This window comes from Alexandromys fortis, unplaced genomic scaffold, assembly GCF_014885135.2.
Source record: "Alexandromys fortis isolate MF-2015 unplaced genomic scaffold, M_Fortis_MF-2015_v1.1 scaffold_57, whole genome shotgun sequence".
NCBI lineage: Eukaryota > Metazoa > Chordata > Mammalia > Rodentia > Cricetidae > Alexandromys > Alexandromys fortis.
The window spans coordinates 3653902-3667647 of NW_026067941.1; the positions used below are offsets into that span (position 1 = coordinate 3653902).

Genomic DNA, 13746 nt, shown 5'->3' on the forward strand with positions numbered 1-13746 from the left:
GTTCCTTTATTGTATAAGATTGTTTTGGCTATCCTGGGTTTTTTGTTTTTCCATATAAAGTTGATTATTGTCTTCTCCAGATCTGTGAAGAATTTTGTTGGGGATTGCATTGAATCTATAGATTGTTTTTGGTAGAATTGTCATTTTTACTATGTTGATCCTCCCAATCCAAGAGCAAGGGAGATCCTTCCATTTTCTGGTGTCCTCTTCAATTTCTTTCTTCAAAGACTTAAAGTTCTTGACAAATAGATCTTTCACTTCCTTGGTCAGAGTTACCCCAAGATATTTTATGCTATTTGTGGCTATCGTGAAAGGTGATGCTTCTCTGATTTCCCTCTCTGCTTTCTTGTCCTTAGTGTATAGGAAGGCAACTGATTTCTTGGAGTTGATCTTGTATCCTGCCACATTACCAAAGGTGTTTATCAGCTGTAGGAGTTCTTTGGTAGAGTTTTTGGGGTCGCTTATGTATACTGTCATATTATCTACAAATAAAGAAAGCTTAACTTCTTCCTTTCCAATACGAATCCCCTTGATCCGCTTATGTTGTCTTATTGCTATTGCTAGAACTTCAAGCACTATACTGAAGAGGTATGGAGAGAGTGGACATCCTTGTCATGTTCCTGATTTTAGTGGGATGGCTTTGAGTTTTTCTCCGTTTAATTTAATGTTAGCTGTTGGCTTGCTGTAAATAGCTTTCATTATCCCCAAGGAGAAGGTTAGTGGGACAAAGCAGAAGATTAAAGCAACAAAGCTAAGCAAAGTTTTATAGTTTGTTTAAGTTTCTGTGTATCGGTGTGTGTGTGTGTGTGTGTGTGTGTGTGTGTGTGTGTGTGTGGTTGTTGTTATGGGAATATATAGTGAGCAAAAACCACACTTGCTAGCAAAGAAGAAAGGAACACTAACAGGGGAACAACTCCAAAGTAAAAATTCAGAAGGCAAGCTAGCTGAAACCATTTGCACAGGATCAAAACAACCAGGAACTGAAGTCAATTTGAAGGATGCTGGTGCATTGTGATACTCTACAATTGTATGTGGTTATCAAAGTAATTTTGATTATTAAGAAAATAATAACTTAATAAAACCAAAAATTATACAATGGGAAAAAAAAGCATTTTCAAAAAGAGTCCTGGCATAACTGGATGTTGGCATGTAGAAGAACGGAAATAGGCCCACTATCACCCTATGCAAAACTCAAGTCCATCAAAGACCTCAACACAAATCAGTTACACTGAACCTAACAAAAGAGAAAGTGGGGAACAGCCTTGAATGTACTATTACAGAAGACAACTTCCTGAGTAGAACACCAGTAACACAGACTCTAAAACTGACAACAAATGGGACCTCATGAAACTGAAAAACTTCTGTAAGGCAAAGGACATCATCAATAGAACAAAACTGCAGCCTAGAGAATGGGAAACAATCTTTACCAATCCCACATCTGACAGAGTGAGCATCTCCAAACCATATAAAGAACTCAAGAAATCAAAAGCCAAATAACCCAATTTCAAAATGGTGTGCAGACCTAAACAGAATTCTCATCAGGCAGAGAAACACTTAAAGAAATGTCGTTCATCATCCTTAGCCACCAGGGAAAATGTAAATCAAAATGACTCTGAGATTCCATCTTATACCTGTCAGAATGGCTAAGATCAAAAACACCAACGACAGCTTACGCTGGTGAAGATGAAGAGTAAGGGGAACACCCCTCCATTGCTGGTGGCAGTGTAAACTTGTACAGCCACTCTGGAAATCATTACAGCAGTTTCTCAGAAAATTGGGACCCAGCAATACCACTCTTGGGCATATACCCAAAGGATGTTCCATCATACCACAAGGAAACTTGCTCAGCTATATTCATAACAGCTTTATTTGCAATAGCCAAAACCTGAAAACAACCTAAATGCCCCTCAATCTAAGAACGGATTAAATGTGGGATGTTTAATCAATGGAGTATTCTCAGCTGTTAAAAACAATGACATCAGGAAATTTGAAGGCAAATGAATGGAAGTAGAAAAAATCATCCTGAGTGAGGTAATACATACCCAGAAAGACATGGTATGTACTCACTCATAAGTGAATAGTAGCTGTAAAGTAAAAGATAACCATGCTATAATCCACAGACCCAGAGAGGCTAGTTAATAAGGCGGGATGGATACACGGATCTCCCTGGGAAAGGGAAATAAAAGAGATCTTCTGGATGGACAAGAGACTGCTGAGGATGGGAACTTGAGGGGTCAGGTTGCGGGGGGGGGGGGGAGAGTACTTAAAGAGTTGACAGGAAAGGGGGTGCTTTTCAGGGACAGGCAGAAACCTTATGCAAGAGAATCTTTCAAAAATCTGAAAGGAAAACCCCAGCTACAACTTCTAGCAACTGGCCATCTCGTGAGATCAGACCCCAATTGTCATTAGAGAACCTTCATTCAGTAGCTGATGGAAACAAATACAGAGACCCACAGCCAAATAAAAGGCCGAGCTCTGGGAATCCTGCTAAAGAGAAGGAAGGATTGTAGGAGCCAGAGGGGTAAAGGACATCAGATGAAAACCCACAGAACAACAAACCTGGCCCAAAGGAGCTCACAAAATCTGTACCAACTAGGAAACCTGCATGGGACTGACCTAGGCACTCTACATATATGTGAGAGTTGTGTAACTTATTCTGTTTGTGGGACTCCTAACAATAGGAACAGGGGCTGACCCTAATGCTTTGGTTGGCTCATGGGAACCTATTCCTCATTCTGAGTTGCCTTGTCCAGTCTTAATACAAGGGGAGATGCTTAGTCTTACTACAATTTGACATACCAAGCTCTGCTGATACCCATAGGAGGCCTTCCCCTTTCTGAACAGAAACAGAGGAGTGGATTGGGGAATAGTGTGGGAGGGTAGGGGGAGGTAATGGGAAAAGAGGAAGGAGGGAAAATTGTGGTAGGGATGTAAAATAAAAAAATGAATGACAGAGAGGGGGGGCCTTAAAGAAACAATCATTGTCACTAGCCATTAGGGAAATATGAATCAAAACTATTCTGAGATTCCCTCTTACACTTACCTGTCAGAATGGCTATGATCAATGACACATGTGACAACTAGCTAGAGTGGATGTGAAGCAAAAAAAGAAAGAAGAGACTAACATGCTCTATACATTCTATAAAGAAAAGATGCTATTATACATTTTTTTTGTCTCTGTAAGATTTTAATGCTCAGTTTTCACAAACACATGTTTCTATCCAATTTTATGACTTACAGTAAAATGTACTAGTCTTTAAAAATGGGCATTATTCAACTATCCTTCTTACTCTCTTCCAATCTTTCAAAATTCATCACTGGGCGTTTTTATCTCAGTAATACTCTACTTACTGTATTTACATTTGAATTCCATGTCATAAGAATAAACGAAATCCATGATATTTTGGTTAACTCAGTGTATTTATAAAATGAAAAGTCCTATCAAAATACTTTTCACTGGAAAAAATAAATAGAACAGACAATGGATCTACTCAAAGCACACATTCACTTTGGTAGACTTCAGTGTAGGACAGTTCATGACAAGCACATTTGCCCTTATTCCCCCAGAGCCGAGCAGCTTCCAAGCTAATGGTTAAATCATTTTTAACAGATTTTATAGTGTTGATATCTGGCTCATTCCACATCATCTTCAGCCAAGCTCTGAGCACTTACAATTCTCTGACTAATGGTTGGAAGATTGGTCAGAAGCATCTGGAACACTGGTGGTGGGAGAGTCTGCTGTAACACTTGCAGCAGCTGCTGAGGCTGCCCACACACAGCAATCGCATTTGTCAGGTGGTCTACACCGTTCTCGTAGTCACCTTGTGCTAATAACTCTTAACCAAGCTGTATCTCCTCAAGGAAGAACTTCTGAACAGCTTCAGCATCCTTTAAGTCAGGTAACTTTGAAAACCCAGCTCTCTCCTTAGCAAGCTTCTGTTTCTTTCTTCGCTCTCGCAGCCTGTTCTTGAAGTTGGGGTCGCTCCGCCTTTTGAGGTCGAAGTAGATGCAGTAGCCGATGAAGAGGGCGCCGCACACGCCCGCGGCGATGGCACTGTTGCGGCCCACCATCTTCGCTTGTCAGCTCGCTCGCTCGGTGGGGGCGCGCGCGGGCCGAGGGCCGCCAGGCGGCGCTTTGCTCTGAGCGCTCGGAGCACGCCGGCCTGCTATTATACATTTAACAAGGCAGTCCATCAACGTATTTTTTAATTGTGTCAGTATTTAAAGTATTTTTCCAATCTGAAAAAAAATTACTTGCATACAACGCTTTGCTTTTAGGTTATAGCAGATATATGAAAGAAATTTTATCGAAATCTTACCTGTTGGGAATTATCACCATTCCCTATACTGAGAGAATCTGAAGGTTTGTCAATGGGGCTGTAAAAACAAACAAACAAACAAACAAACTGAGTAAAAGGAGAGTAAATCATTCAAACAAAAATACACTCACACACACACACACACACAAGCACACACGCACACAAGCACATGTGTGCACGTTCACACATGTACACACAAACAAAATTGACAAAAAACTCCCCCAAAGTTAAGAATAAACACCTTGTCATCTTAACAATGTTTTTCAAACACTACAATGTGAGACCTTATGTAAGATAGTAAGGGTTCAGAACACATAAGGGAAAGTCTCAACCTTCTCTTCCTCCAGAGAAACTCATGTTCTAATTAGTCCTCAAAACTTAAAGCTGAAATAAATGGCTGATGGGAGAGGTAGAAAATGACAAAAACAAACAGTGATTAACTTATTTTTCTGCATGTTTGACAGAGGACAAAAAGTATGGAAATGTTCTCTACAGGCACTTAGAAACCATAAATTTCTTTTAATACTTCTATCACTATTAATCTTATCTAAGGAGGAGAAGGCAAGTGTGTATATTATACATTCAAGCAAGATAAATGACACATACTTGGTGTGGGACAACTCTGTATTCTGTCGATTATGTTTTAAATAAACGCTGATTGGCTAGTAGCCAAGCAGGAAGTATAGGCTTTTACTTTATTTTAAGGACTTTAACCCTTTTCTCAAAAAGCTAAGAAATGGAAAAAAAATCTAGCTGTCAAAGCAACAACTTTAATCCTTTCCATATTGCTTAGCAAATTAAGACTCATGTGGTCAGAAAAATAAAGATACACAATAAAAGATTCAAAGTAAAAAAAAAAAACCTAAATGTTTTACAGTGTGTTAAAAATATATGCAGGCTAAAGGTTAAAAGTCCTTAAAATAGAGAGAGAGACAGAGACAGAGACAGAGACAGAGACAGAGACAGAGAGAGAAAGAAGTTGGGTGTGGTGGCACACGCCTTTAATCCCAAAGTTTGGAAGGCAGAGGCAGGCGGATCTCTGTGAGTTCAAAGACTGCCTGGTCTACAGAGGGAGTTCCAGGACAGCCAAAGATATACAGAGAATCTGTCTCAAAGAGTAAAAATAAAAAAAAAAAAAAAAACAGGTTAAAGTAAAGCCACATAAAGATGGAAAATACACAGAGAATCTTGATACTGTATTTTTTTTAAATATTTATTTATTTATTAGGTATACAATATTCTGTCTGTATGCCTGAAGGCCACAAGAGGGCGCCAGACCTCTTTACAGATGGTTGTGAGCCACCATGTGGTTGCTGGGAATTGAACTCAGGACCTTTGGAAGAGCAGGCAATGCTCTTAACCACTGAGCCATCTCTCCAGCCCAATTGATAATGTATGTTATGCTCTCTTTGAATTGTTTAAATACTGAGGAAAGAGCAACAGCTGCTAAAAGATACTTGTTTATAAATGCTGCTAAATTAATCCAAGATAAGTATTTTGAAAATAACTTGACTTCAAAATTGAAGTCAAAAGGTATGTTACTTTGGAGAAGTGATTTTGCTTTTGTTTCCACAGAAAATGAGAGGCTGTGGATTCATTCTGAGTTAAAAAAAAAAAAAAAATCAGGTTTGATCAAGGAAGACCATCTGAAAACTCTCCCATAGGAACAGATGGCCCAGATGTCTGAGTTCTATATCCAGAACAGATTCAAGACTTCTGCCTGAGATGACCAAGCCTCAAAGGATATTCCAGTCAGGACTTGATCATAATTCAAAATTTTCTTTAGGTCCCCATAAGATTATCAGTGCCCCAAACCAGCAGAAAGTAACCTGGAATACTATGCCCACATTTCCCAAAAAATGGACTATGGATATTTTCCTTTCTTAAAAAAGGGGGGAAAGGGGAAATGGTGTGGGACAATTCTGTATTCTGTCAATTATGTTTTAAATAAACGCTGATTGGCAGGTAGCCAGGCTACTACTACCCAACCTGAATCCCAAGCATATCTTCTACAGAGATGCTGGGAGACACACCAGATAATCTGACAGACTGCACAGATAGTTTTAAACTATGAAACTTAAGTGATTTATACACTAAGAGGAGAAATGGAAAAGAAGAGCATTAAAGGTGGAAACAGCCTATGTCAAATGACTTCATATAATAGAAAATTATTAGTTCCAACAAAAAGATGGTATAAATTAACAAAGATAATGACAGAAAAAAAGAGACACAGGCCAGAAGACAGAGAGTAACGGGAATAAGCAATACTTTTTTTTACATTTGTTTGTGTGTGTGCACAAGTATATGTGCAAGCAGAACACGAAGGACAAAGGACAAACTGCTGGAGTCAGTTCTCTCTTTCTACCATATGTATTCATATGCACAAACACATACAAACAAATAAATACTATGTCCAGAAAAATATGTATAAACCCTATAGATAAAATTTATAAAGATTTTCATAAAAAAGCCTTGCTAACATTTTTAGCAAATACCATTCCAAGAGAAACTATTTTTAAATTAACCTGAACTCTTTGAAAGCTAAATATATATTTAAATTTACTTATATAAATTTTATATTTATTTATATAAATGTTTATTTGAATAAATTTATTTAATTCAATCAAATAAAATAGACAATATAAAGCTTAATGTCATTATCTCTAGAGATTCTGGCTCAGTCTAAGCTCAAACACCTTGCATGTTAGTCAGCTTTCTGTCAATTTGATCACAATCAGGGTTAGCTGGGGAACCTCAACTGCCAGCACGGAGGTTACAGGTGCTTGAGACTTCAACTCTGGTCTTTCTGCTTTTGTAGCAAGTACCTTACCTGCTGAGCCATTTGCCCAGGCTCTCATATCCTATCCCTAACCTGACTCATTCAGTGATAAAGAATACACAATTGTCCATTTTTAATATAAAAGTGCTTCAAGTGACCTTGGATTTTAGATAAGCAGGGAGTCCCCTGTCCAAATAGCTAGTGCCTATTTGTCTAGGCCTTTTTAGCTATCTTTCATTCATGCTTAAAGTTTTGTTGGAGGAGATCTGTTTGTGTTGATTGCTCAGAAATCACAATAAACTTTCATCTCAGGATGGAAAAGTACAGGCCATAGTATACTATATGACTAGGTATATGCATTGAAGGGAATGGGTAACAAAAAGTAGACAACATGAAGATTGTACCTCCTGCAGTACTCAGCAAATGGTGAAGAGGGGGAAAGGACCCTCATTAGGGATATGAGAATGACTGTTGTGCACCTAATGGGAGTATTAATCAGTCTGCCTGTCACTTTGTCTGAGTTGGTGCCCTATCTAGCAAGGTCATAAAGTACCTCACTATTGCCATTGAGTCTCGAGTACTAGTTACTATGAAATGGGGGACGCATTATCCCCATCTAACTTTCTAAACAAATCCTTTAGATCAGTGGCTCTAATAACTTCTTAAACTATATAGTCAACTTAAGTGGGGTAAGCATCCCCCAGGTGACTTAACAGCTACCCACTATGTATGCACATGTGCAGTAACTACATATAAATCAGAATCAGACAGGGACTGAAAAGAAATAAAGACAGAATTCGTAACAGAAAACCAAACCAATTTTAATGTAAGAAATTAACCAATTTTAATGAAGTATCCTAGTTTAGCAGACTTTTACCCATTTAATTACTAATAAACAGCTCTGGGCTTACTTAAAAATAAAACTGGAGATTGTAAACCATTTGTCTACTATAAAGGAAAGTCTTTCTAGAGATCCACAAAATGAAGGTCACTTTTGTGGCTCCTGTCCATACTTTGAGAATCACTGTTCTCTACTATTCATAAATTCACCTCTAGCCTTCTCTAGCTAGCAGCATAGCAATGCCTCCATATATAAATGGGTACATAGAATTTTGCAGAAAATTTCAGAGTGCATATATATTTTAATACCTACCAACCTATTAATGATTTGCCAAGTTCTCCTAGAGAGTATTTTGTACATTTTTGACAAACTATATTACACTACAGCATCTCCCTCCCCATGCCCCCAAGACAGGGTTTCGCTGTGTCGCCCTGGCTGTCCTGAAACTCACTCTATAGACCAGACTGGCCTCGATCTCAGAGATTCTCCTGCCTTTGCTTTTCATGCTGGGATTAAAGGCGGGAACCACCATCGCCTGGTACCTTTTATGATTTTTAATTCCAAGGAATCCACAGAAGAGGATTAATGCACTAATTCTTCACAATCTACTCAATTACTAAGGCATTTATTTGGCACCTGTCTGTCAGAGCTCATTTAATTTTCAGTAAGAATATTAGCCAAGTTCTTTCAAAGGGGAGTAAGAGATGATAGTCAGCTGTAAACTGTTTGCATAGCACACACAAAAAGATGACAATAACAACGATGATGATGGAGATGGGGATGACAAAAATGCACACTTCTTCATGAACTAAAAACTGATAAATTCTTATAAGTCTTCCTTTTAATACCTTTACTAGACAGTATACTAGTGCCCTCTATCTGTGGTTAAAGGAAGTTTAAAACACTATCAATTCTTTGAAAGAAAACTCTGGTATACCAGATGTTCAGTCAAAATGGCTTCACTTAAAACTAATATAACTGATATTAAATTATTTTCTAGCAATTTCTCCTTTAAAATTTTGGTCTACACAGTGAGTTCCAGACCAGTAAAGACTACTCTATAAGACTCTGTTTTTTAAGACAAAATAAAATAAATATCATACTTAGAAACTATGACTTAACAGTTCTATATAGCTGAAGATGGTGAATAAATGACAGGTCTTGTTATGAAGTTTGTCTAAAAAGACATAAACAATGAAAAGAATGACAAACAGGAATGAAAGACATCTGACTAGAGTAGTATCAGTATTTAGTCAGTACTTACGTATCATACCTCTGCAAAGGTGTCACTTTGTTCTTATTCTTATCAACTGAACCCGTAGATAGCTGAAGAAAATTGGGATTTAATTTATATAATTCTTGCAGTAGCTTCTGTTCATACTCTTGGTGTTTACCCGCCTAATAAAAAAAGAAATTAAAACTGCAGTGGGATTCAAAAAAATAAGTCGGGTGTGAAATGCTTAGCTACTTTTTAGTTATTAAAGGTACAGTAAAGAGGACATTAGTTTTCTCAGAGTCAGAATCTGAGGATGATGCTACCAAACTTTTAGACCAACAAGTCATTCCAGTCAAGCTACATACACTACAGATACTCCAGAGACCAAATCATTTCATCAGAACCATATGTAGAGACCAATTTCTCTACATCAATGCACCAGGAGGGCACTGAGCTAGCTCAGTGGGTAAAGGCATTTGTTGGCAAGCATGACAACCTGAGTATGATTCCTGGAAAACACATACAGGAGGAGAATGAACCCCACAAGCTATCCTCTGACCTCTACATATGTGCTGTGGTATGTGTGCATGTGCACACATATATGCACATGTACACACACACATGCATACATACAAATGAATAAATACAATAAAAAATTTAAACTACTTGCAGTTTCTTTCATAAAACTAAGTCCTCTAATAGGTCACTACTTAGTTAGCTTTAACTATCAGCTGAATACAACTGAAATCACCTAGAGGAATGCCAACTAAGGAATTGCCCAGATCAGTAGCCTGTGGGCATGTCTGCTGGGGATTATCTTGAGGGTTAATAGATGTAGGATAGCCTGGCCCAGCCCACTGTGGATACCAGTCCTGGGCTATAAAAGAAAACTAGCTGTATATAAACACATCAGTAGGAAAGTAAGCAGCATCTAAGTTCTTACCCAGACTTCCCTCAAAGATCAACAATGTGTGAGCTAAAATAATCCCCTTTTCTCCCATAAATTGCTTTTGGTTATGTTGTTTGAAGAAAATCAGAACATTAGATGATTAAACAAAATGTATCAATAGATTTTTGCTTTTATTTAGATATCAATAGCACAATGAATTCACAGTTTTCTTACGGTTTTCTTTATCTTAACACCAGATAAAAATGTCATTAATTTGTTTTTATTTGCTACTTTCTCCCTACCCAAAACAAAATAAAAATTAATGTCTTAAACTTCTAAACCAGGAATAAACAGTTTGCAGACAGTTCCTTTTGTCAAAATGCTTTACTGGGACACAGTCTCACTACTCATTTATTTACGGTCTACATGCTGTCCTGCTACAAAGTCAGAGTGAAGTCGTACAGCAGGGATAGTGGAGCACAGTGACAGATGCTGCACAGCCTAGGAATCCTAAAATACTTTACTAGACTAGCCTTTATGGAAGACCTTGCTGGTACCCACTGTATATTCAAGAAAACACTCCTTCCTTGTATTTTGGGATAGCTTTCTATCAGAAGGCAATGTCACAAATGGTACAGGAGAAACCAGGCAAGGATCACTGTAGAAGCAAACCATAAACAAAAATAAATGGCAATGAAAAAACTTCTGAGCAGCATTTAACCACCTATATGTGTGTCTTGAATAAAAGGACATTTCACTTACCAATGGGAATACCAACTATTTTAAAACTGTGATTTAAGTATATACTGTGGCAAAATGAAAATTCAACAGAATAAAATAAAATCAAAATATGAAATGAGGGTGGTATCATTTAACTTAGTACAAACAGCTGTATCATATACAGCACACACAGCACTGCTCCCTACTCTGACACACAAGCTGGTTACTCAATTTTGAGTTATATAGTAACAAAGATGGCTTTTGGGTTTTGTCATGATATCACTTTCTCAAATTTTCTTTCCATACTGAAATATTTCAGAATAAAAACTATCAAATAACTTTAAAACCCAGGATGAGTGAGTTGTAAGATAAGAAAAATATAAGATAGACTTGGAAATCCTCAGACAAAATTTCACTGTAATAGCATCTGAGTGTTGGGTATACAGACACTACTTAAAATACAATTTGAAATGTTTCTATCTAGTTTTCATCCAAGAAGTTTAATCCAGGAGCTCAGGCGATGACTCAATGGGCAGAGTGCTGCTGTACAAACACAAGGACGTGAGTAAGGGACTGTGTGTGCATGCTCGTGCCTGAACAAAACAGAGTATATATGGAGAAGACAGTAGGATAATTGATTAGCCAGTCTCAGATCAACCAAATAGACCCTGACTCAAAAATTAAGGTGAAGAGCCATCCAAAAAAACATGTTATGTGTACCTTTGTTTTCCACACACCCATGCGCACACACTCAAAAGACATAGTTTCATTTAAAGAAAAAAAAATCACTCATAAACAATAAAATTAAACCTTTTAAAATACTAACTGAAAAAATATGTATTTTGTCTCATTTTAAACACTGTTTTTTTTTTAATTTCAAAGACAATGCTGTAAAAAGTCACCAAGATGTTTAATATAATGGGACTTAATCTGCATTTACTCCAAGTCAAAAAGAGACAAAACTTCATGCTGTATACAATCTGCCTTTAAAGGAGCTCATATGTTTTCTAGTTTGACCTGGAATAAAAAGTAGCAATGAATGCCCCCCACCTTCTAAATGAGAAGGATTCCTGCAAAAGTCCACAGCAACAATCTGAAGTCCTCATCTACAAAAGGGAACTGCAGCATTGTGCTTTGGTATAATCCTCATTTTAATAGGCCGTATGGTCAACATTTTTACTTGTAAAAGCATGTTTATACTACAAATTGAAAGGAGACAGGAGAAGAGGAAAGGTAAAAAAGAAGATAGGATATTAAGCCTTCAAGTCACCTTTTATAGGACACTGACTACTCTGTGGACACTTTTAAAGGAGAGTCACTGCTTAAAAATGGTATCAGCATCATTGGACAGATTATTTTCTAGAATATTCTATAAAGAGTAGAGGTTGAACAAAAACAAACAAAAGCAACAATGACAAAACCCAACTAATAATTACTGTAACTCCTTGGCTTTCTTATTGCTGACACTCTCCTTAAGTGTTTCCTGCAGCCAGCTAGGTTCCCGTTTCAATATATGCTAGCACATTAATTAAAACCTCTAGAACATATGCTGATATACTAATGTCGCTTTCTGACTTAGCTGACCACAGACTCATTTTTATTGTAACCATGTCTGCATAAGAGACATTTTAAGAAATACTTTAGAAATGCTACTTTAAAGTAATACCACCTTTTAAAAAACTCAAATCTTAGTGTTCACCCATAATTTTAACTTTAAAAGCAATTCCTTTCATACTAAATTGGTAATTTACATACATGAGTTTTACTACCTGCATTTCCTCTTTTGTGAAGCTGGCTGCCTCATCTCCCAATTCATGCAGATACATGCAGTCAGGCTTTGGGCACTGCATATTCTTTAAGAAGTAACTGCAGTATTTTGTTGTCCCTAGAGACGCCTGTAGGAAGAAAAGCAAAGCAGGGGAAAGCACACTCAAAATTATGAACTGATACCACAATATCAATTTCCATCGCTAATGTTATTACTTCACCTAAAATGAGACACAGAACAAAACATGACTGAGAAGACTATGGAGCTGAACTATTACTGGTGGACTTCATGTAGACATCACTTAGATCACATAGAGAAAATCTAAGTGAATGCTTTCCAGAATTGGCAAATTCAGACCTTCTTCTCTAGGAATCAAGGGCAGAGAAAAGTCTGTTCCGTGTTTATTAAGTAGCCTGGTACAGAAGAAGGGAAATTCCTCTTTCTAACGATGCCATCCTTTTCATTTGCACTGGTGGGACTATTTGCCCAAACATAAACCAAAGATCACGTATTAGTAACAACAAATCACAATTATTACCTGTTTCTGAGAACAGTTCTATTTTCATAAAATAAGAAAAACATGAATCGAAGTCTTAAAGTATTATCCCTAAATAATGTGTATTTCTACCCAGTAAATAAAATAAAACAGAGCACTGCTCAATACTAAATATTGGTACAGAAAGCAGTAAGACAATCTTTAAATTAAATGCCTTCCAAGTTACTGCTTAAATATCAGGTACTCCTCTACTTTTTAATATTACCCCTTCCTCTTAAAAGACAGAAAATAACCAAGAGAAACATATTACCTTAAGTGTCCTGCCGTCTACTACCACATTGTTGACACACTGTATTGCTCTGAGAGCATCTTCTGACCGGATATAGGTTACATAAGCACTGGCACTCGGACCCTAAAGCAAAGCACATCCCATCCCACTGTTATTAGTTTCAAATTAATACTGAAAAATAAAATTCTTTTGCAACCTGCCTAAGAATTCTAGAGGTTTTTTTTTTACTACTGACACTATTAATAATAATGGCAATAATTAGAATAATTTTGATATAATGCTGTTCCTTTAATTAGTTTATTTAAAAGCACTCATACTTAAATTTTACCTGGCTATAAGTGGATTATAACATACATAAATAAAATAGTATTTTTCCTCCCCACACCCCTTATTTTTGAAAAGTAACTTGACAGGCTCATCAAAGTTACA

General features: G+C 37.2%; 1 protein-coding gene and 1 pseudogene across 8 annotated transcripts in view; both read right to left on the reverse strand.

The window, feature by feature from the left end:
* Positions 1-13746, reverse strand: part of Cnot4 (CCR4-NOT transcription complex subunit 4) — a 106867-nt gene that overhangs the window by 41888 nt on the left and 51233 nt on the right. For 5 of the 8 annotated variants that reach the window (XR_007592847.1, XM_050148087.1, XM_050148088.1 and 2 more), the window contains 4 exons: positions 13339-13440; positions 12534-12659; positions 9204-9337; positions 4320-4377 (listed from right to left, as the gene is read on the reverse strand). Coding sequence is in view for 6 of the 8 variants with exons in the window: in XM_050148087.1 (XP_050004044.1) it covers positions 4320-4377; positions 9204-9337; positions 12534-12659; positions 13339-13440 (420 nt within the window). In the remaining 2 variants the exon portion in view is untranslated. The remainder of the gene's footprint in view (positions 1-4319; positions 4378-9203; positions 9338-12533; positions 12660-13338; positions 13441-13746) is intronic. The other 3 variants (XR_007592848.1, XM_050148089.1, XM_050148086.1) reach the window with 1 other exon arrangement.
* LOC126505286 (mitochondrial import receptor subunit TOM20 homolog) lies at positions 3402-4261 on the reverse strand (annotated as a pseudogene).